Source organism: Neodiprion virginianus, chromosome 1, assembly GCF_021901495.1.
Source record: "Neodiprion virginianus isolate iyNeoVirg1 chromosome 1, iyNeoVirg1.1, whole genome shotgun sequence".
NCBI lineage: Eukaryota > Metazoa > Arthropoda > Insecta > Hymenoptera > Diprionidae > Neodiprion > Neodiprion virginianus.
Genome location: NC_060877.1, coordinates 34,613,739 through 34,629,490, shown reverse-complemented (window position 1 = coordinate 34,629,490; position 15,752 = coordinate 34,613,739). Strand labels below are relative to the sequence as shown.

General features: G+C 41.6%; 3 protein-coding genes across 3 annotated transcripts; 2 read left to right on the top strand and 1 right to left on the bottom strand.

The window, feature by feature from the left end:
• Positions 1-2,559: 2,559 nt before the first annotated feature.
• On the bottom strand, positions 2,560-3,762 carry LOC124297237 (NADH dehydrogenase [ubiquinone] iron-sulfur protein 4, mitochondrial). Its single transcript, XM_046748050.1, has 3 exons — positions 3,602-3,762; positions 2,991-3,329; positions 2,560-2,905 (listed from the first exon to the last, which is right to left on the bottom strand). Exons 1-3 carry the CDS (start codon positions 3,661-3,663, stop codon positions 2,728-2,730), a joined length of 579 nt encoding a protein of 192 aa, XP_046604006.1. The 5' UTR covers positions 3,664-3,762; the 3' UTR covers positions 2,560-2,727.
• A 1,218-nt stretch (positions 3,763-4,980) lies between these two features.
• Positions 4,981-6,684, top strand: LOC124302559 (uncharacterized). Its single transcript, XM_046758850.1, has 3 exons — positions 4,981-5,165; positions 5,564-5,692; positions 5,772-6,684. Exons 1-3 carry the CDS (start codon positions 5,130-5,132, stop codon positions 5,952-5,954), a joined length of 348 nt encoding a protein of 115 aa, XP_046614806.1. The 5' UTR covers positions 4,981-5,129; the 3' UTR covers positions 5,955-6,684.
• Positions 6,685-7,524: 840 nt separating this feature from the next.
• Positions 7,525-10,985, top strand: LOC124302555 (peptidyl-alpha-hydroxyglycine alpha-amidating lyase 2-like). Its single transcript, XM_046758838.1, has 7 exons — positions 7,525-7,732; positions 8,091-8,248; positions 8,388-8,586; positions 8,679-8,880; positions 8,971-9,159; positions 9,253-9,365; positions 10,315-10,985. Exons 1-7 carry the CDS (start codon positions 7,568-7,570, stop codon positions 10,432-10,434), a joined length of 1,146 nt encoding a protein of 381 aa, XP_046614794.1. The 5' UTR covers positions 7,525-7,567; the 3' UTR covers positions 10,435-10,985.
• The last annotated feature ends 4,767 nt before the right edge of the window (positions 10,986-15,752 follow it).

The window sequence follows — 15,752 nt, the reverse complement described above, 5'->3', positions numbered from 1 at the left end:
ATGTTAAGAGGTATAATGGCATTGACAATATTTACCACGCAAGATTATGAAATAGGAAGAACACAAAAATTAAGTAAAAATTAAACAAAACAAGAAAAGAAAAAAAAAAAAAAATGAAAAAGAAAACACATGTAGAAAATGTGAAAAAAAAATTATGGCAAAAAAGTATAAAATTAATTCTAAATAAAGTTGTATGAAATCTACAATCAAAGGCCTATGTAACGTTAGCGGATGTGGCGTTAATTAATGTCTTCAATATTGTATAATTAAAATTGATTTACCATTAAGATTATCCGTTCTCATTGTATCGTTTATCCATTATATTAGTTATACATGCGTATATCTAGGTATTATTGATGATATTCGTCGTGACTGAATATACGCATGTTTGACGAATAAAGAATAGTGAAATATTATTTATTGCAAATGAATTACGCGACGGAAATGCGTATATTTGTCACGGTCGCATGCACACACAGACACACACACACACACGCATATAGCGAGTAAATAAAACGTAGATAGTGTAAAATTTAGTAGCCATAGAGTGGGGCTATGTCCGAAAGATCAATATATAATAATATAAATAATAAGTGCGTTTTCTCCGTGCTGAACGGGACTCAAGTTTCGTGATAAAATTAATTTTAAATAATTTAGTCATTAATTTGTACATGCAGATAATGATATAAACAATAGATATATGTATACATGACAGGATATTTAAAGAAAAAAAGTAAAGTTTTAAAAAACTGCGCACGGTGTCTCAAGTTATATTGTGCGACTACGATACATGCGGTTTTGGTAAAGCTGCGTTTTCGTTGTACTGAAGTAGAAATAAAATAAAGAACAGCAATTTTCTTAACAAGCCAAATTCATTTGTGAACAATTGAGTTTACTCTACGAATAGATTGAGTTTTGAACATTTTCACAGACTTGGAAATATTTTAGCGCTTCTACCGATTGAAGCTTGAATAGATCAAATTCGAACATTAGTTTTCTTATTTGAATCAACATTTGACAAATATCTATAGGTATCTAGGCGACCGTCGTGAAGGTATATAAATACTCTAATTAAGAAATAATAGTAATAACGATAACAATAATTTGACAGAATGAATAAAGTCGAGAATATTATACGGTTTGAAATCGTACATAGAGTAATATTGTAAATTTATTACCTACATTATAATTAAATTTATAATATAAATAATATATAATTACCTGTTTTTTTTATGCTTTAAAGCAATCTGAATCGAGCATTAAACATACGCACACAATTTATCTTGGTATAATTATTATACATACATATGTATATACATATATACATGTGATATCTCTACACGATACTTTGATAAATAGTCAGGTTTTGTTCGTTGTCTTGCAACAATTCCACTATAATTGCTGTACATACAAAGCAAAAGCAAAAAAACAAATCGTGCGTACGTTTGGCTCAAGCATGTGTAGATATATATATATACATATATATATATATAGATAAAATATATATTGAATAATTAATTCTCGTTGGCTTGTGATATACATACAATATATACACACACATGACTTATATATATATTATATACATATATACACACACACGCATATATATACATACATGTATATTTAAATTACACTCGACAATTTACGGACAGAAATCAGTGAGCGCGTTGATCGCTTTAATTATTATTGTTACTACTATTACTATTATCATTGACGCTGTTAATACTGTTAGACTGCATATAATAATTATGACAAAAGTCAAATATATACGTAAACGCATAACTGCGTGTGTATCGTTATAAGCATACAGTGACACCGCCTCGACTGTCCGTGAATCGTGAGAAGTTTCAATACCCTTTTGGGCATCTCAGAGATGAAAAAAATAAATAAATATTAATAACATTACTATAATCGACACGTTCGACAAGTCATAGGATCCTCTGTCGTGTCAAGTTGTTTTCCTTACGGTAATTCGTTGGAAAGCATTACCTATACGTTACTTGTATGCAATTCAAGTAGATATGCGTGTAAATCTAACCGGCGTGGCGTGTTTGGAGTATTTTGATAAGCTCACAATCAGAGAACGTAAAGCTGGGATCTTGTGACGTTCGATTACGGATGTAATAATTATAGTAATAATAATAATAATAATAATAATAATAATAATAATAATAAAAACAATAATAACGATAATTAAATCAGCAATATTATACGCGGAGTAGTTATTTAGTCAGATATTTTATTAAAAATTATTATTATTATCAACTCAGTACGAATAATTATAAATATTAAACGATGAGAATGATCAGTTAGAATTTATCATTATAGGTAAAATTTATGCTTGTTTTGAATAATATTTAAATTATTATCACATTATAAAGAAAAAAAGTAAAAAGCAAAAACACAGAAAAAAGAGAAAAAATTAAAAAAAAAAAAAATAAGAAATTATTATATAATCATTACTAAATAATAAATAATGGAGTTTATTGCTACATGGAAAACTTTGATTTTACCCTCAAGTTTTCCCTCCAGAAAAAAAAAGACAATTTGAAAACAATATTCATGAACAATATTTATTCATCAATATAATATATGTCTATACATACTTTATACTTCACATCACTTAAACGCACGATCGATACACTTACCGATGGCATCGTGCGATATCGACTATTATAATATAGGTATATGATACAGAAATTAATTTAATGAAAATAAATTTCCACCTCACTTTGTAGAAACCCGAGTGCGCTTGTCCCAGGAAAAGTTTACTCCGTAGCTTCTAGGCTTTGGAGTTTTGGCATTGGGTTTCTGAATATAATATCGCCATCCCATTTTCTCACAATGAGCGATCGCCTCCTCCTTGGTAGCGAATTCAACCTTCAAGTTGGAATGTGGATCCCCGCTAGAAAGCAGCATGCATAAAAGTCAATAACTAATTATCGAAAGACTTACGATTCCAATCTTTACGACCTGTCGCTCTTCCCTACCTAGAAGTCCATCCCATCAACGGATTCTCCCATCGTTCGCGAGTGTCGAAATCCATCTGCCAGAAGTTGATATTGTTTGTTCCAGATTGCATCGCGTTTTTTGCAGGCTCGTATATACGAACGGTACGATTTTTTATGTGCTCTTCAGGCACACCGGAAAGTACTGCAACATTTTCCGGCCCCTCAATCGTGATATAGCCTTGCAGAGCTCGCTGCTTCTCATATTCCGTTGGATTCAACTCGATACTTGGGTCTTTCACGGCAGGTTCACGCACGCTCAGCGCCTTGTTAGGATCGTCTCCAAAGCGAACGCTACCTGTGGAGAGGCTCTTGGCGGTCCTACGATCCGAAAACAGTTTGTTCAGTGAAAACAGTGTTCACACATGTGTGTACATTTATTTTTCCACATTTACAACTAATTTCGCAGTTCACGTTGGCCATAGTTTTGTGCAGTTATGTGCCCCCTTGGTTATATACGTTATATATAACACGGGAGATTATTCAAAACAGAGTTGTATGTGCGATTACATAAAGTTTATAGGTTAGGTTTGGACGATAAGTGAAAACAAAGGACGGTGTCTGGTAGAAATTAAATAGCACTATTTACTCACCATTGTTGATTACCGTTTTTAATAACGTTTGTACAGTTCCTTAGCAACAAACGAGTTGCCATTTTTTTACCAGTCAAATCTCACGACGAGTAACGAATATCCTGGTAGCAGAAGACGTTGCAAACACTGTGCAGTGTCAAATGCATATGTACAGCACACGGCACGCTAGCGCCTCGTGCAACTTTGGGATAACTACCAGATGCAGCATTGACTCAGAAGGTAAGATCGGCAACTGGCACATCGACGACCGCCAATTTTGATTTTCATCCGGATTACATGTCATCCTAAATTTGTTTTCTGCGCATCTATCATCGCGGATTCTGACTCTGTTCATTTTTGTACCACCATGATCTTATACTTCGATTTCGTATTATATTTTATTTACAAACATTTCATTATGTCTTCTTCCTCGGAGTATATTGGGACAAGAAAAATTCTACTTGTCCATAATTCAACAATGGCGTTCTTTAGAAATTCATAACATAGCGTTTGTGTTTACTGAGGAAAATTGTGAATCTGAAAAAATGGCATTCAAAAGTGGTATTTAAATTTATTTCATTATCCTTCACAATTCTCGCAATAGTGTTTACAACCGACAAGACGAATCCACGAATCTCTTGACTCTATTAAATGCAAGACCCTGAATCCTTGTCAAGTTCAACTTTCGTGTGATTCACAGAGACTGTATGATTTCTAATACCGCTAACAATTTACTCACTGAATAACAACGTACAATATTTTACGACTCGTTATGCGCATTTGAATATGTCCAATCCAATTTATTAACGTAGTTACACTTGCTCTTTCGTATGCGCATCTGTTTTGATGAAGTGGGTTTATTAGTCTGATATTATTAAATTTAAATCACATGCACGATCTTACTCAATGTAACGTAATGTACACTAATTTCAATTCTGATTGCGATTAATTTACAGTTATACTGCCCATTCTAAATAATCGTTCCTTTTCATTCCCACAGTGGAAAAATTTACTATTCAGCACAGCTAAAAAGTTTGCAATAGGTTCAAGTTTCCGGAACTAATTTCTTCCGAAATATCGGAGCAAAACGTAAAAAAACTTAATTAAAAAATATTCTTGAATTTTTCTGAGAAAATTGAGAATTGGGTAAAGTACGAATGAGCCAACGTTTCACAAGCTCGGGCATCATTGCACGCGAAGCCAATATTAATAGATAATTCCACGGCGTCTCGGAGCAACCCCTCACCCTGAAATTCATTCGACAATGAGTCTAGAACGAATTGAAATAAAAATTTGTCAGGTCTGTTCCTTCCGTCGGTAAGTAGACCTATCCTAAATCAGTCAGCTAGATTCTGGGTATCGCAGCTTTTTAGTAAGCAGGACGCATGCTCGGAGGAACTCGTTGCGGCAATGTCGGCCGAGGTCGGATCATGTCGTTTTCCCTGAGTTTCCGTAATCGTAGGGCCATGCTTATCGAGTCTGTTCATATTTTTAGTTTCCACCCTCTGGCCTAAGCTCGCCTGTCAAACCTGCTAACAGGCACGCAATAATGAGCTCCAATAAACTGAACCGGATTTGTCAGGAAGTGAGTATTCGCTATCCCGATATCAGCTATCTTTACAATTTCATTTCACTCGATTTCACACCGCAATGGTATGGGCACAAATATCCCCCAGATGTACGGCCGATCGATCGCATGGAACTGTTGCTACACTAACAGCTGTTGCGCACTTTTTCCAAATGCGAAAAATATTAATGCCCCGTTTTTTCGGCAACCGCTTCTCAAATTTTTACTCAATTTACATGATATTTTTCTTGCCCCTGTTCTTCGTGTGCAATTCTTCGACCATTTAAAAATTGAAATATCAATTCCTGAATTTTTTATTGTGATTGGGAATTGTTGTGTTTACCAAAATTCATCTGTTCATCGACGAGGAATTGTGTAGTTATAATTTTTTCGATTAATCTGACTTTTTGTTTCAGAATGGGATCAAGCTTTGCCTCCTTCTGCTATTGGCGATTTGCACGCGAGTGATCTTCGCATCCCAGTCAAAGCACGTGATAACGAAGCGAAACTACAGTGACCAAAGCGTCAGAGGATATCTGGCGGAGGTAGGCGTTCCTCTTTAACTTCGCTTGTTTCTTTGATAGTCCGTAAATTAATTTGCGACTATTTTCAATTTTTTACCAGAGGACTTGCTGGTGGAACGAAGTTTGCAAGGAGGAATTTCACAGCAAGTTTCGTTGCCGATGTCCACGATGGTCGTACTGCAGGGCTCCGGGTCGCTACTACGACGCTCATTGCAGCATGACCAGAACCGGGTACATTTGGACCCAACCGGAGACTTCCTTGGCACGAGAAATTCAAAAATAGTCCATCAGGGCCGTGATGATAAACCGCAAAGACGCTCGGTTTAATTCATCCAGATTGACGGACTTCTAGCTAGTTGCATGGACACCTTTTCTGCACAACTTTTCGCGAATCTGACGGTTCACTTGGAGTAATCGTTGATAAAACTTTGGTATACCAGGGGAACAGAACCAACGTTGTAATTAGTTGGTTGAATGATGATTTGTAATTTATTTCGTATTGTTTTGCGATCATTGCACTTTTTGCGGTTGAGGGACTAATGGCTCGGGTGAACGATGATTTTGCAGAGAGAAGCAGGAGGAAGGATTGACACTGACGTTTATGAGCCACAATTTAGGTCGAACAATGATAGACTAAGGTTGAAAAAATTTTACATCGAGGATTGCGATGAAAAGAGTCGAACAAACTTATAACTTATTAAACGAACATGTGATGCAACGACTATCAGTAGGGAAAATAGATGAAAATATAAGATTGCGGTAGAGGATCAGATTACAAATTTTTCTTACAATTTTAGATGCGCAGGCATAACATGTGTGTACGTGTACTCATAGAATTTTAATCGTTACAATTATTGCCGCGATATTCGCGCAGTAGAAGGAGAAACAAGTTTACGACAATATTATTATACTATAATACTATAATAACGTAGGTGATATATCAATGTTTATTCGTATATATCATTTTCTTATACCATCTCAATATTATACAAATAAAACGAAGAATTGGTCAATTTTGTGAATTATTGCGATTATGTAAGTTATTCGTTGCAAATGAATGCATCTACTACAGCTAACTCCAAATACTGCCGGATAGAATGGAAGAAAATTAAATAGAAAGTCAAGTCGAAATTGTCGAGTGTGTCTTGCACGAGGCGTGATCGGTCCTCGCCATCGGGGCTGCCAGCGATAATTCAGGTTTCGGAATTTGAGCCCCAAAGTCGATTTGTTATCGGGTAGAAACGCGCGTTGACCCTCGTCAAGCGCTTAGCAAAGCTAGAGATCCCATCCCGGCTCCCTGGGGCAGGGTGTTATTTCTTTCATTTTCCTCCTTTGAAATTTTTCGAAGCGAGAAAGACGCGGGGTGTCAGCAAGTGTTGGAAATAAATTTATCAGACGAACCGCCCGACCCGGGGAGATTTTTTTTTTCTCTCCTTCTTTTTCTTCCTCTCCAAAAAACATCCCTTGCCCGAGATCGAACACTGTGAATGCAAGTTATACACAGACGTGTACATCAGTTTCCACCTGTCTTCGCTATAACTTTGAATACCATAAAGATGAGACACCATGGTTCGATTCGTTACAGTGCGTTTTCATTCAGTTTAGCGAAGAAATAAAAGTACAGTATTCGCTCGTTGTACGCAGCTTCAATTTGCTACTCGTAAAGTCTTTGAAAAAACATGCGCGATTTGGTGTCACTTTTCTAAACAGACGCGAGACGAATGCCGACGACGGGTCGTTGTAGGCGTCGCTGTCGTATTGTCACCTGTAAATTTCAATCCAATCGAGAACCGGACCGGATAAGTCGCGGAGCTCGATATCGTCGACGGTTGTTGCGCAGGCCGCTATCGACCTGCTTCCAAACGTCCCACAAGCATCGCCAACGCAGAAGAGGCCATGACACTTTCGACGAGTTACTTGACGCTCTTCCTTCCCCTTCTGGTGCTCGTCGCCGTCCTTAGCGAGGCTCGAATCATCAACAATTACGGTAGACCCCGTCTCGGCGAAACGTTCTATGAGGAGATAAGAGAACTTTTGCGACAACGACTCGACGAGATAGAGGTGAGTGCAGTTCAGCCCATTTAGCGGCAAAAATCCTACCTCTGTAACAAAAAAAAAAAAAAATCGTCACTCTTGACGTTGGAATATCTCATTTATTAAATCGAGGCCAAGGGAAACCAAAAACTTGTAGCATCATTCGATCTAATGTAAAGCCCAGATTACAAGAGACGAAGAAGTTCTTCTTGATACCGCAGATCTTATCGATCGTTTTGTTCGCTACGATACAACTTTGCCGCTAGCTGCAGATTACGTAGAATTACATACCTAAGCCTACTCGGCATCACGTTAGTATTCCCCGTTTTCACGACCTACAGCCCTTGCGTGTTATCGAGAATAAATCTTGCTACGCAATCGACAGAATGAAGTATCAGTGTTCGAAGAAGAACAACCACCTCGTCCAGAGGAAAACCCAACTTGGCACGGGCCGGAGAGTTTGGGTCAAATATCCGGTGTCGCCGTGGATCGGAATGGAAGACCCGTGATTTTTCACCGTGGTCATCACACGTGGGAATATTCGTAAGTATTTTCATTTAAGGTAAAGGTTCGTGGTTTTCATAGATTCTCAACGCGAAGTTCCTCCATCCGCAAGCATCTTGCCGGCCATTAAATTTGGATCTTGCGTAACGTCTTGCAAACATCACTTTTCCGATCGCAGCACGTTCAACGCGAGTTATCACTACCAAGAGCTGACCCGAGGACCAATTCTTCAGAACACAGTGCTTACCCTCGACCCTGTAACCGGTGAGGTGATCGAAGGCTGGGGAAAGAGTCTCTTTTACATGCCTCACGGTCTGCATATTGATGTCTACGGCAACGTGTGGTTAACGGACGTCGCCCTCCACCAAGTGTTCAAGGTAAGATTGTAGAGAAGAAGATGAGATCACCGACCAAGGGAAACCAGAGGATGAACAATTTTTATTCCAACGTTGTCTTCATTGCATAACAGTTTCGGAGGAATGCCAGAAATCCAAGCCTCGTACTAGGGCAGAGGTTCCAACCCGGTAGCGACTCGGCCCACTTTTGCCAGCCAACAACAGTTGCCGTTGCACCAGCGGGAGAAATAATAGTCGCAGACGGCTACTGCAACAGCCGAATCATGGTCTTCAATGCTGCGGGAGGTCTACTCGAAGTTATTCCTCAGCCCGGAGGTCAGTCTGCAGAAATGTTTTTCATCGTTGTTCCGGTGGTCGTGAAACGTCGCAAGTGGGATAATTGCTCTCGTTATATTCATTCCGCAGAATTCTTATCACTGCAAGTACCTCACGGCTTGGCTCTACTTCCGGAACTCGATGTCGTCTGCATTGCTGATCGAGAAAATATGAGAGTTACCTGTCCAAACGTCGGTCTTAAAAGATCGCGGACGCGAAGTCCACCCTTAACCATTCAGCAGCCCGATCTGGGAAGAGTGTTCGGTGTCGCATCGTACGGTGAGGGAGTTCAGGATTCAAAGAACTCAAAGTGTTTTTAGGATCGGATGATACGTTACAATCAATTACTCAATCTTGTTTCCATACCGGCAGGTAATTACATCTACGCCGTGAACGGTCCAACGTCGCCGATGATTCCGGTGAGAGGTTTCACCCTGGATCCTAGAACGGAAAGAGTCGTTGATCACTGGTCACCGCTATCCAGCGTAAGTGAATTATGAAATTTTATTTCGTTTACTCGAGGTTTTATTCGGCGGAGCTTCAAAGACATCGAATCGATAGCGGTTCGTACATACATACGTAGCAATTTAGCCACATCTGCAGAGCCATTAGGCTTTAACCGCTGGAGGAGCCGTTCCGTATTAGCGAGGTGATTAAAATTAGCGACGCTTTGTAAATGCAACTGGTTACCTAATTGAATTTTATTAAAACGCCAACCACCTCGTGAGCAGCCAGGATATTTTTGCCTCGAGAGGTCCTGAGCATAGTTGATGGGTGAAAAAAGAAAATTGCCCGGGCTTCAGACCGCAGCTCACGATCGGGCCGCGCGGCTCTCGGGCCCCGTCTTTTAAAAATCGCGAACCCAAGCACCGACCGACTTCCGCCCATGTGGCGCAAGCTCACGATGAAGACATTAAGGGGGTTTAACGACGCCGCGCCGTCATTTTCCTCGGGAATGATTGCGCCCCGAGGCGAAAATGAATGGTTCTTTGTAGCTATATTCAAAAATACTGTAGTATATGTGTGTTCGGAATTACTAATTATGATTATACACTGGCAGACGCGAAAGATCGGTTTCGATGATTGCACCTGCACAACCTAACCGAAAGCCGAACAGCCCAGTCCGTAGAACTTAACTCGCGAGCTTCTTTCCTTCGTTCGAATGATTACTGTCATTTACTTTTTCTCACATAATAATATCATCCATGGCTCTTTTTCGTCACCGTGCTCTATACCATACCATCGAGTTCCGGAAACTGTCGGGAGTCTCTTTTCGCACGTCGCGTTTTCGCCCATTTTTGTTAATTGCATGATTGCCCGTGTCAGGAAGGTTTTTTGGGTTCGTTTATAAAGGGGGTAATAACACACGTATCACTGCCGCCTTTGCATCTTAATCAACCCATTTCCTTATACCTGTGTATACGTTTTTTTCAGAAATTTACACAGCCCCATGCCATCGCCGTTTGCCCGAACGAAACTGCTCTCTATGTCGTTGAAATTGAGCCTAACAAGGTTTGGAAGTTCGACCTCATCCGGCCCGATTCTAAGAAGTAACAACACAACCGACCGATGACGCTGCAATTTAATATTCCCACCGGAATATCTGAGCAACTCTGCATCTATCCTGAAAACAAATATCAATCCGCAACGAGAAGACGATCGTGTTATCTGTAATTTTTTTTTTTTTTTTTGTCATACCCGGGTATTACCGCAATTTCATTATGATTATGGGTAACGTACGGTGTTAGAATGCGTAGCGATTACCTGACCCTTTCTTCTCCGCCGGTGACGTCACTTCCGGACCACGATATACGCGACCAATATAATCCTACAAACGCCGATATCAATATATTCATATTTTAGCATTGAAAGTATAGTAACTGGAGGAAAATATTGAATATTTTGGTGACAGCAAAGGTGTGTAATTGTATTCGATCACATAGAAACCTGTATATGTACAATTTGGATTCACCCGTAATATCGTCAACGGGTAATTCAGGTAATACATTGTGTACCTGTTATTTAGAAACCAACCAAATACGTGGTACCAGAACTCTAATCGAGCTTCATATCTCTGTGTAAGAAATATATCATTTTACCGATTACGTTGTCAAATGACGAAATGTGTAAAATACGAATATATTTAACATCCTTGCATGCATATAAGTTGTAAAGTCGTCTACGGAGCGTTCCGCGTTTTACGTTTGAACGATGGAATCCAAATGTTTTTCGATTGTGTTCTCTGCGAGATGCGATCATGGGTGAAAACTTTACGATGTAAACAAAAGGAAAGAATCGATTTTTCTTCTTTGCCCTGCTTAATTCAACCTTCTCAGCGAGCATACCTAAAAATCGGGATTAAAATCGAAGGGGACGAAGATTGGACGTCCCTGCGGTAAAAACCGGGATGAAGGTTGTTTTTCTTCGCACCTCATTCTGCTTTACGGAGATGGGACAATTCCGTAACTTACATTAAACAAGGACGCGAAAAAACGAAGACGCAGCTCAATTCCGGCTCTCCTCCTGCGGATTCGACGTATATTTATAAGAAGCCTGCAGCTTTTCTCAAATATCATTAGTGGCTCGGTAGAAGCGTCACCGCCATCTGCTCTTTGTGTTCAAAGAAAAGAGAAGAGAGGCGAGGGAAAAAGAGTTCAGAAAAAGACGCCACTAAGCGAAGGAGAAATTTCACTGCTGTATATGCGGCTCCGCGTTTAACCGTCGAAGCATCTCCTCGTCGCGCGTCGCCTCGGTTCAAAAACTGCTCGAAACCCCTTTTCGTCTTCTTCCCTCCTCATCTCAGGTCGCTCTCCTTCTCATTCCTGTCAGCTTCCCGACGGCCTTTCAAAAGCGGAATACCGTGACAAAATTGCCGCAAAAAGTTCATCGAAGCGCGGCGGCTGCCGCGACGCGTAAGCTGTGTCTAAAAACTAAGTAAAATTTATAGAAAAACCGATATTGCGTCGAGAGGGGGCATTACGCACCTCTCTGACACTAATTTCTTCTTCGCATTGGTCGAGAAAATCCGCTGTGTGAATAACATCAGCCGGCAGGATCTTCGGAGAAGCGTAATCCACTGTCTGTAGCAGGAGGATGACTGGAGCCGGTGTTATTACCCTAGTTTTTCGATAATTATTTTGACTTGTCGCAAACCTGACGCTTCCTATAGATTATTGGCGTGGTGGGGTTGAGGCATCAAAGAAAAGGGTTGAAGCGATGCCTGGATCGTATCATGTATTTACGGTTTTCACCGTAGAATCGTACAACGTTACTATGCCAGTTTACCGCAACTCGTGCTGGTGTAGAACGACGCGTAGTTACGATGATTTGTTAACGTGTTTCGGCTGCTTTGATCTCGCCTCCGGAGCGATGGGAACTCGAAGCAACGGCGTCAGAGTCGAGGAGCCGGGAGCCGCGAGTCGAACGCGACTTTCGAAGGGAATTTTTATCAGTTTTTCAACATCCGTCGATCACCGTACGCAGCGACGATGAGGACGTACACGTTGAGGTGGTAAAACTCTTTACCTACGTAATTCACGAAACGGGACAGGCGTAAAATTCCTATGTGCCCGCATTCACTTCCTCCTCTACTGCAACGCAGCGAGTCACATCCGGTGCTCGTTAAAATTGTCGAGATGAAGAATTCGATTCGCATCGACCTGTCAAGCCGAAAATTATCGAATCGCGGACATCGAGGCGCGCAGAAACCGTAATAATCGCAATAAATCGTACACCGGAAGTCGCGAGACGATCGTCCTGAGACGAGGACGATGTGTCTTATAATAATACCGGGTGTAATTGCTCCTCCGGCAAAAGACCTGAGGCGATAAACAAAAACCGATTAAATTTCGATCTCAATTGGTTCCTACGACACTGAAATTCGACGCCAATGTCAGGGTCGAGATGCTGGTCTAATGAAGACGTGCCGGACCAGTCGTCTCCCTTCTCTCTCTCTCTCACTCACTCCGAACCTCTCTCTCGTTCCCTCCGCCCTCCCATTTCCACTCTTAGACTCGCTCTTTCTCTTTCTCGTTCTCTATCTCTCTCCCTGTCTCTCCTCCCCACGCTGCATCTTTCATTTTATACCGCTCCGAGGATCTTTCTCTCTCCAAACATCTCTGAACTGGTTTTGATGCGAGGCTGCAGCGGCAACGCGAGATCGCGCGATGTCGAACCCCGAGAACCGGCCACGAGAACAACCTCATGGACAACGCGAAGGCACCGCCGAGCCTTTAGCCTCTGGCTGTGTGTAGATCGGACGGCGTACAACTCGAACCTTCTTCTTTACCTTGGATCAACCTATGTTAAATTCTATGTACAAAGTATGCAAGCTTATATATACTCTTCTCATTCCTCCTCGCAACGAAAACTTTTTGTGGCTGTGCTATAGTTCTTTACCATTATATTTTACGATTTTAGCTGCGGAAGTATTGACTTCTAATTCCTGGTGCTTCGATCCGTGGAAAACTGTATATGTATCCAGATAAATTGTGGCTATGGGTGAACCGTCAAGGAAGTGGATATAACGCGCATTTAGTCAGAGTCCGATTTTTTTCTATCGACTTCGTTACGGACGACCGCAGCTCAGCCGCTAGAGGCGTACAAGGTCCGGTGACTTGAAACGAGCCCGTATTTTTAAAACAAAAACCGTGACAACACCTGCTACGTCGAGTGGCTTAATCCTCAAACTGCCCCGAACACCGGCTAGTCCCGCATCCAACGCGTCCGGTTTTCTTCTGCAAGGTTGGAATAGAACACCAACGAAGAACACACGGCATAATATCGGTGTCGGGGACAAAGATGCGCCGAATCAAATGGGCAGGCTTTAGCTGTCTGGTAATTATTCGGTACGTGCGTAATTTGAACTTGAAATCCGAATTACGTTGCGGTTCTCGAACACTGGAATATCTGGCTTCAATGATGTAATATACCTGACCCCGATACCACATAAATCGATTGATATCCTCACTGAATTCCACTCTCTCTTTATCGTAAGCCCGAAATGTAGCCGCGAGTGAAAAGGAACGAAAAGAGAAGCGGATGAGCGGCTGCGGCGGGACCAGGCGATGGAAGTGGAGGTGGAAGGGAGGCAAGAAGTAAAAGGTGAAAAAAAATTCGAGCGGCTCGCTCTATCGTCAGAAATTAAGTTGTTAAGATGCTGCCTTGAGCGTAGCGAACCCAAAGAGAACAGAGCGTCGCGTCGCTCGGCGAATGGCTGTGTAATGGCGGTCGACACAGCGGATGCTCTTTTCGTTCCCCGGAGGTCGCGACGATTGCTTCTTCTTCTTCTTCTGCGACATCCGGTTGTTTCGCCTCTCCTAATCGCGAGCTAAGGTTAAATTGTTGCGCCGTTTTCGAACGTTCATCAGCCTGGTCAGATCGCGACTGTACCTTAATATATTCGAGAAATCTTTCCTCCCGGAGAGGATGAACGGAACACCTTTTTTACCTATTGTTATTTTCTCCTTCTCTCTCTCTCTTTCTCTTTCGCATTCACGCGCACTGCACGCCGTGCAATCTCTGTTTACAAACATATCACAAGATTAGAAAAGGGTGAATATTTCCGAGAAATATTTTCAAACATGAATAACTCGCCAGTGTAATCTGGAGTTCAACGAACCGTCGGACATTTGACAACAAATCGTCGTGCCTCGTACGAGAGATAAGCAGCTGCGGTATTCGCGTGCCTCGCTAATCGTACAGCCGTCGTTCACTGCCAGATGAAGAGGTCCTCCGCCTCCGTCCTCGATTATTTACACTGGTAGATTCCTGGGAGTCGTGCCGTTTCATCAACCAGCTCGTATCTAATTGTCACCCTCGTACCGCGAACTGCAGACGAAACGCGGCGTCCATATGTTCCGCGAAGTATCCATCAAAATTGCTACGTGCTACGTAATAATCGTTATTTAATGAGATCGTCTGTTATCCCGCGCCTCTTTAGTCCGCAGCAAAAACCCCGCCACCTGGCACAGTCTGCCTCTGCACCTTGATCCTTCTTTCATTCCTGATCACCAAACTCGAGATGAGATCGGGATTAATTCCCTGATCGACTCGCGGCTCGTACTTGCTGCATAAATAACTTGTATGTATACGTCTGTATTCTCGGCTTCTTATATACGTTACCTCTGAGAGGCTTTGATGAAAGATCGGGACCGGGGCCGATCAGGCGTTGCGCCGGCGAAAAAATCGCTGAGTTAAGTGGCCGTTCCGGAAGAAATATGGCTGACACCACGGCCAAAACTTCAAAGAGACCGACGGACAACGGCCGTGGTCCCGATGCGTCCAAACGGGATTGACCAAAGAATTGTGAACGGGAGAAGAAGAAGAAGATGGCGAAGTCTGAATAAGGAACGGCTGAATGGATAAGCGGACGAAAATCGGTTCGCAAAGAAGAGGTGAAACGTATTTCAAACTGATCCTCGCGTGCGTTTCCAGTGAAGGCGCTCATACGCGTTCGGATGAACACCGATTATCAGCGGAAACATTTCATTCTTATCTTTGACCGTCCATGATCTCGGATACAGAGAATACACTGGCTCACCGGATGCAGATTAAGGGTGACGGATAAAAACTTTATAGTTTCATTTACATTTTACCACGTAATTACATACCCGTCATCTTATTAACGCGGTCCGTGGACGCGATGACCTCCCTTATCGGCTTGAAGTTGTGGCAATGAAATGTGAAGAGTGAAATTTATCATCGTTAAACAATCTTCCTCAAGCTTTTCTAGAAGTCGTAAAGAATTCGATGGGAGATCGAGTGAGTTTTTAATGAACAAGAAAATCTTCTCCGCGGTTCGGTCATTGCGGGTACGATAAACCGCAGGTTGCGGTCGACGGCGTGAAAATAAAAGGAAATAACGCAGGTAA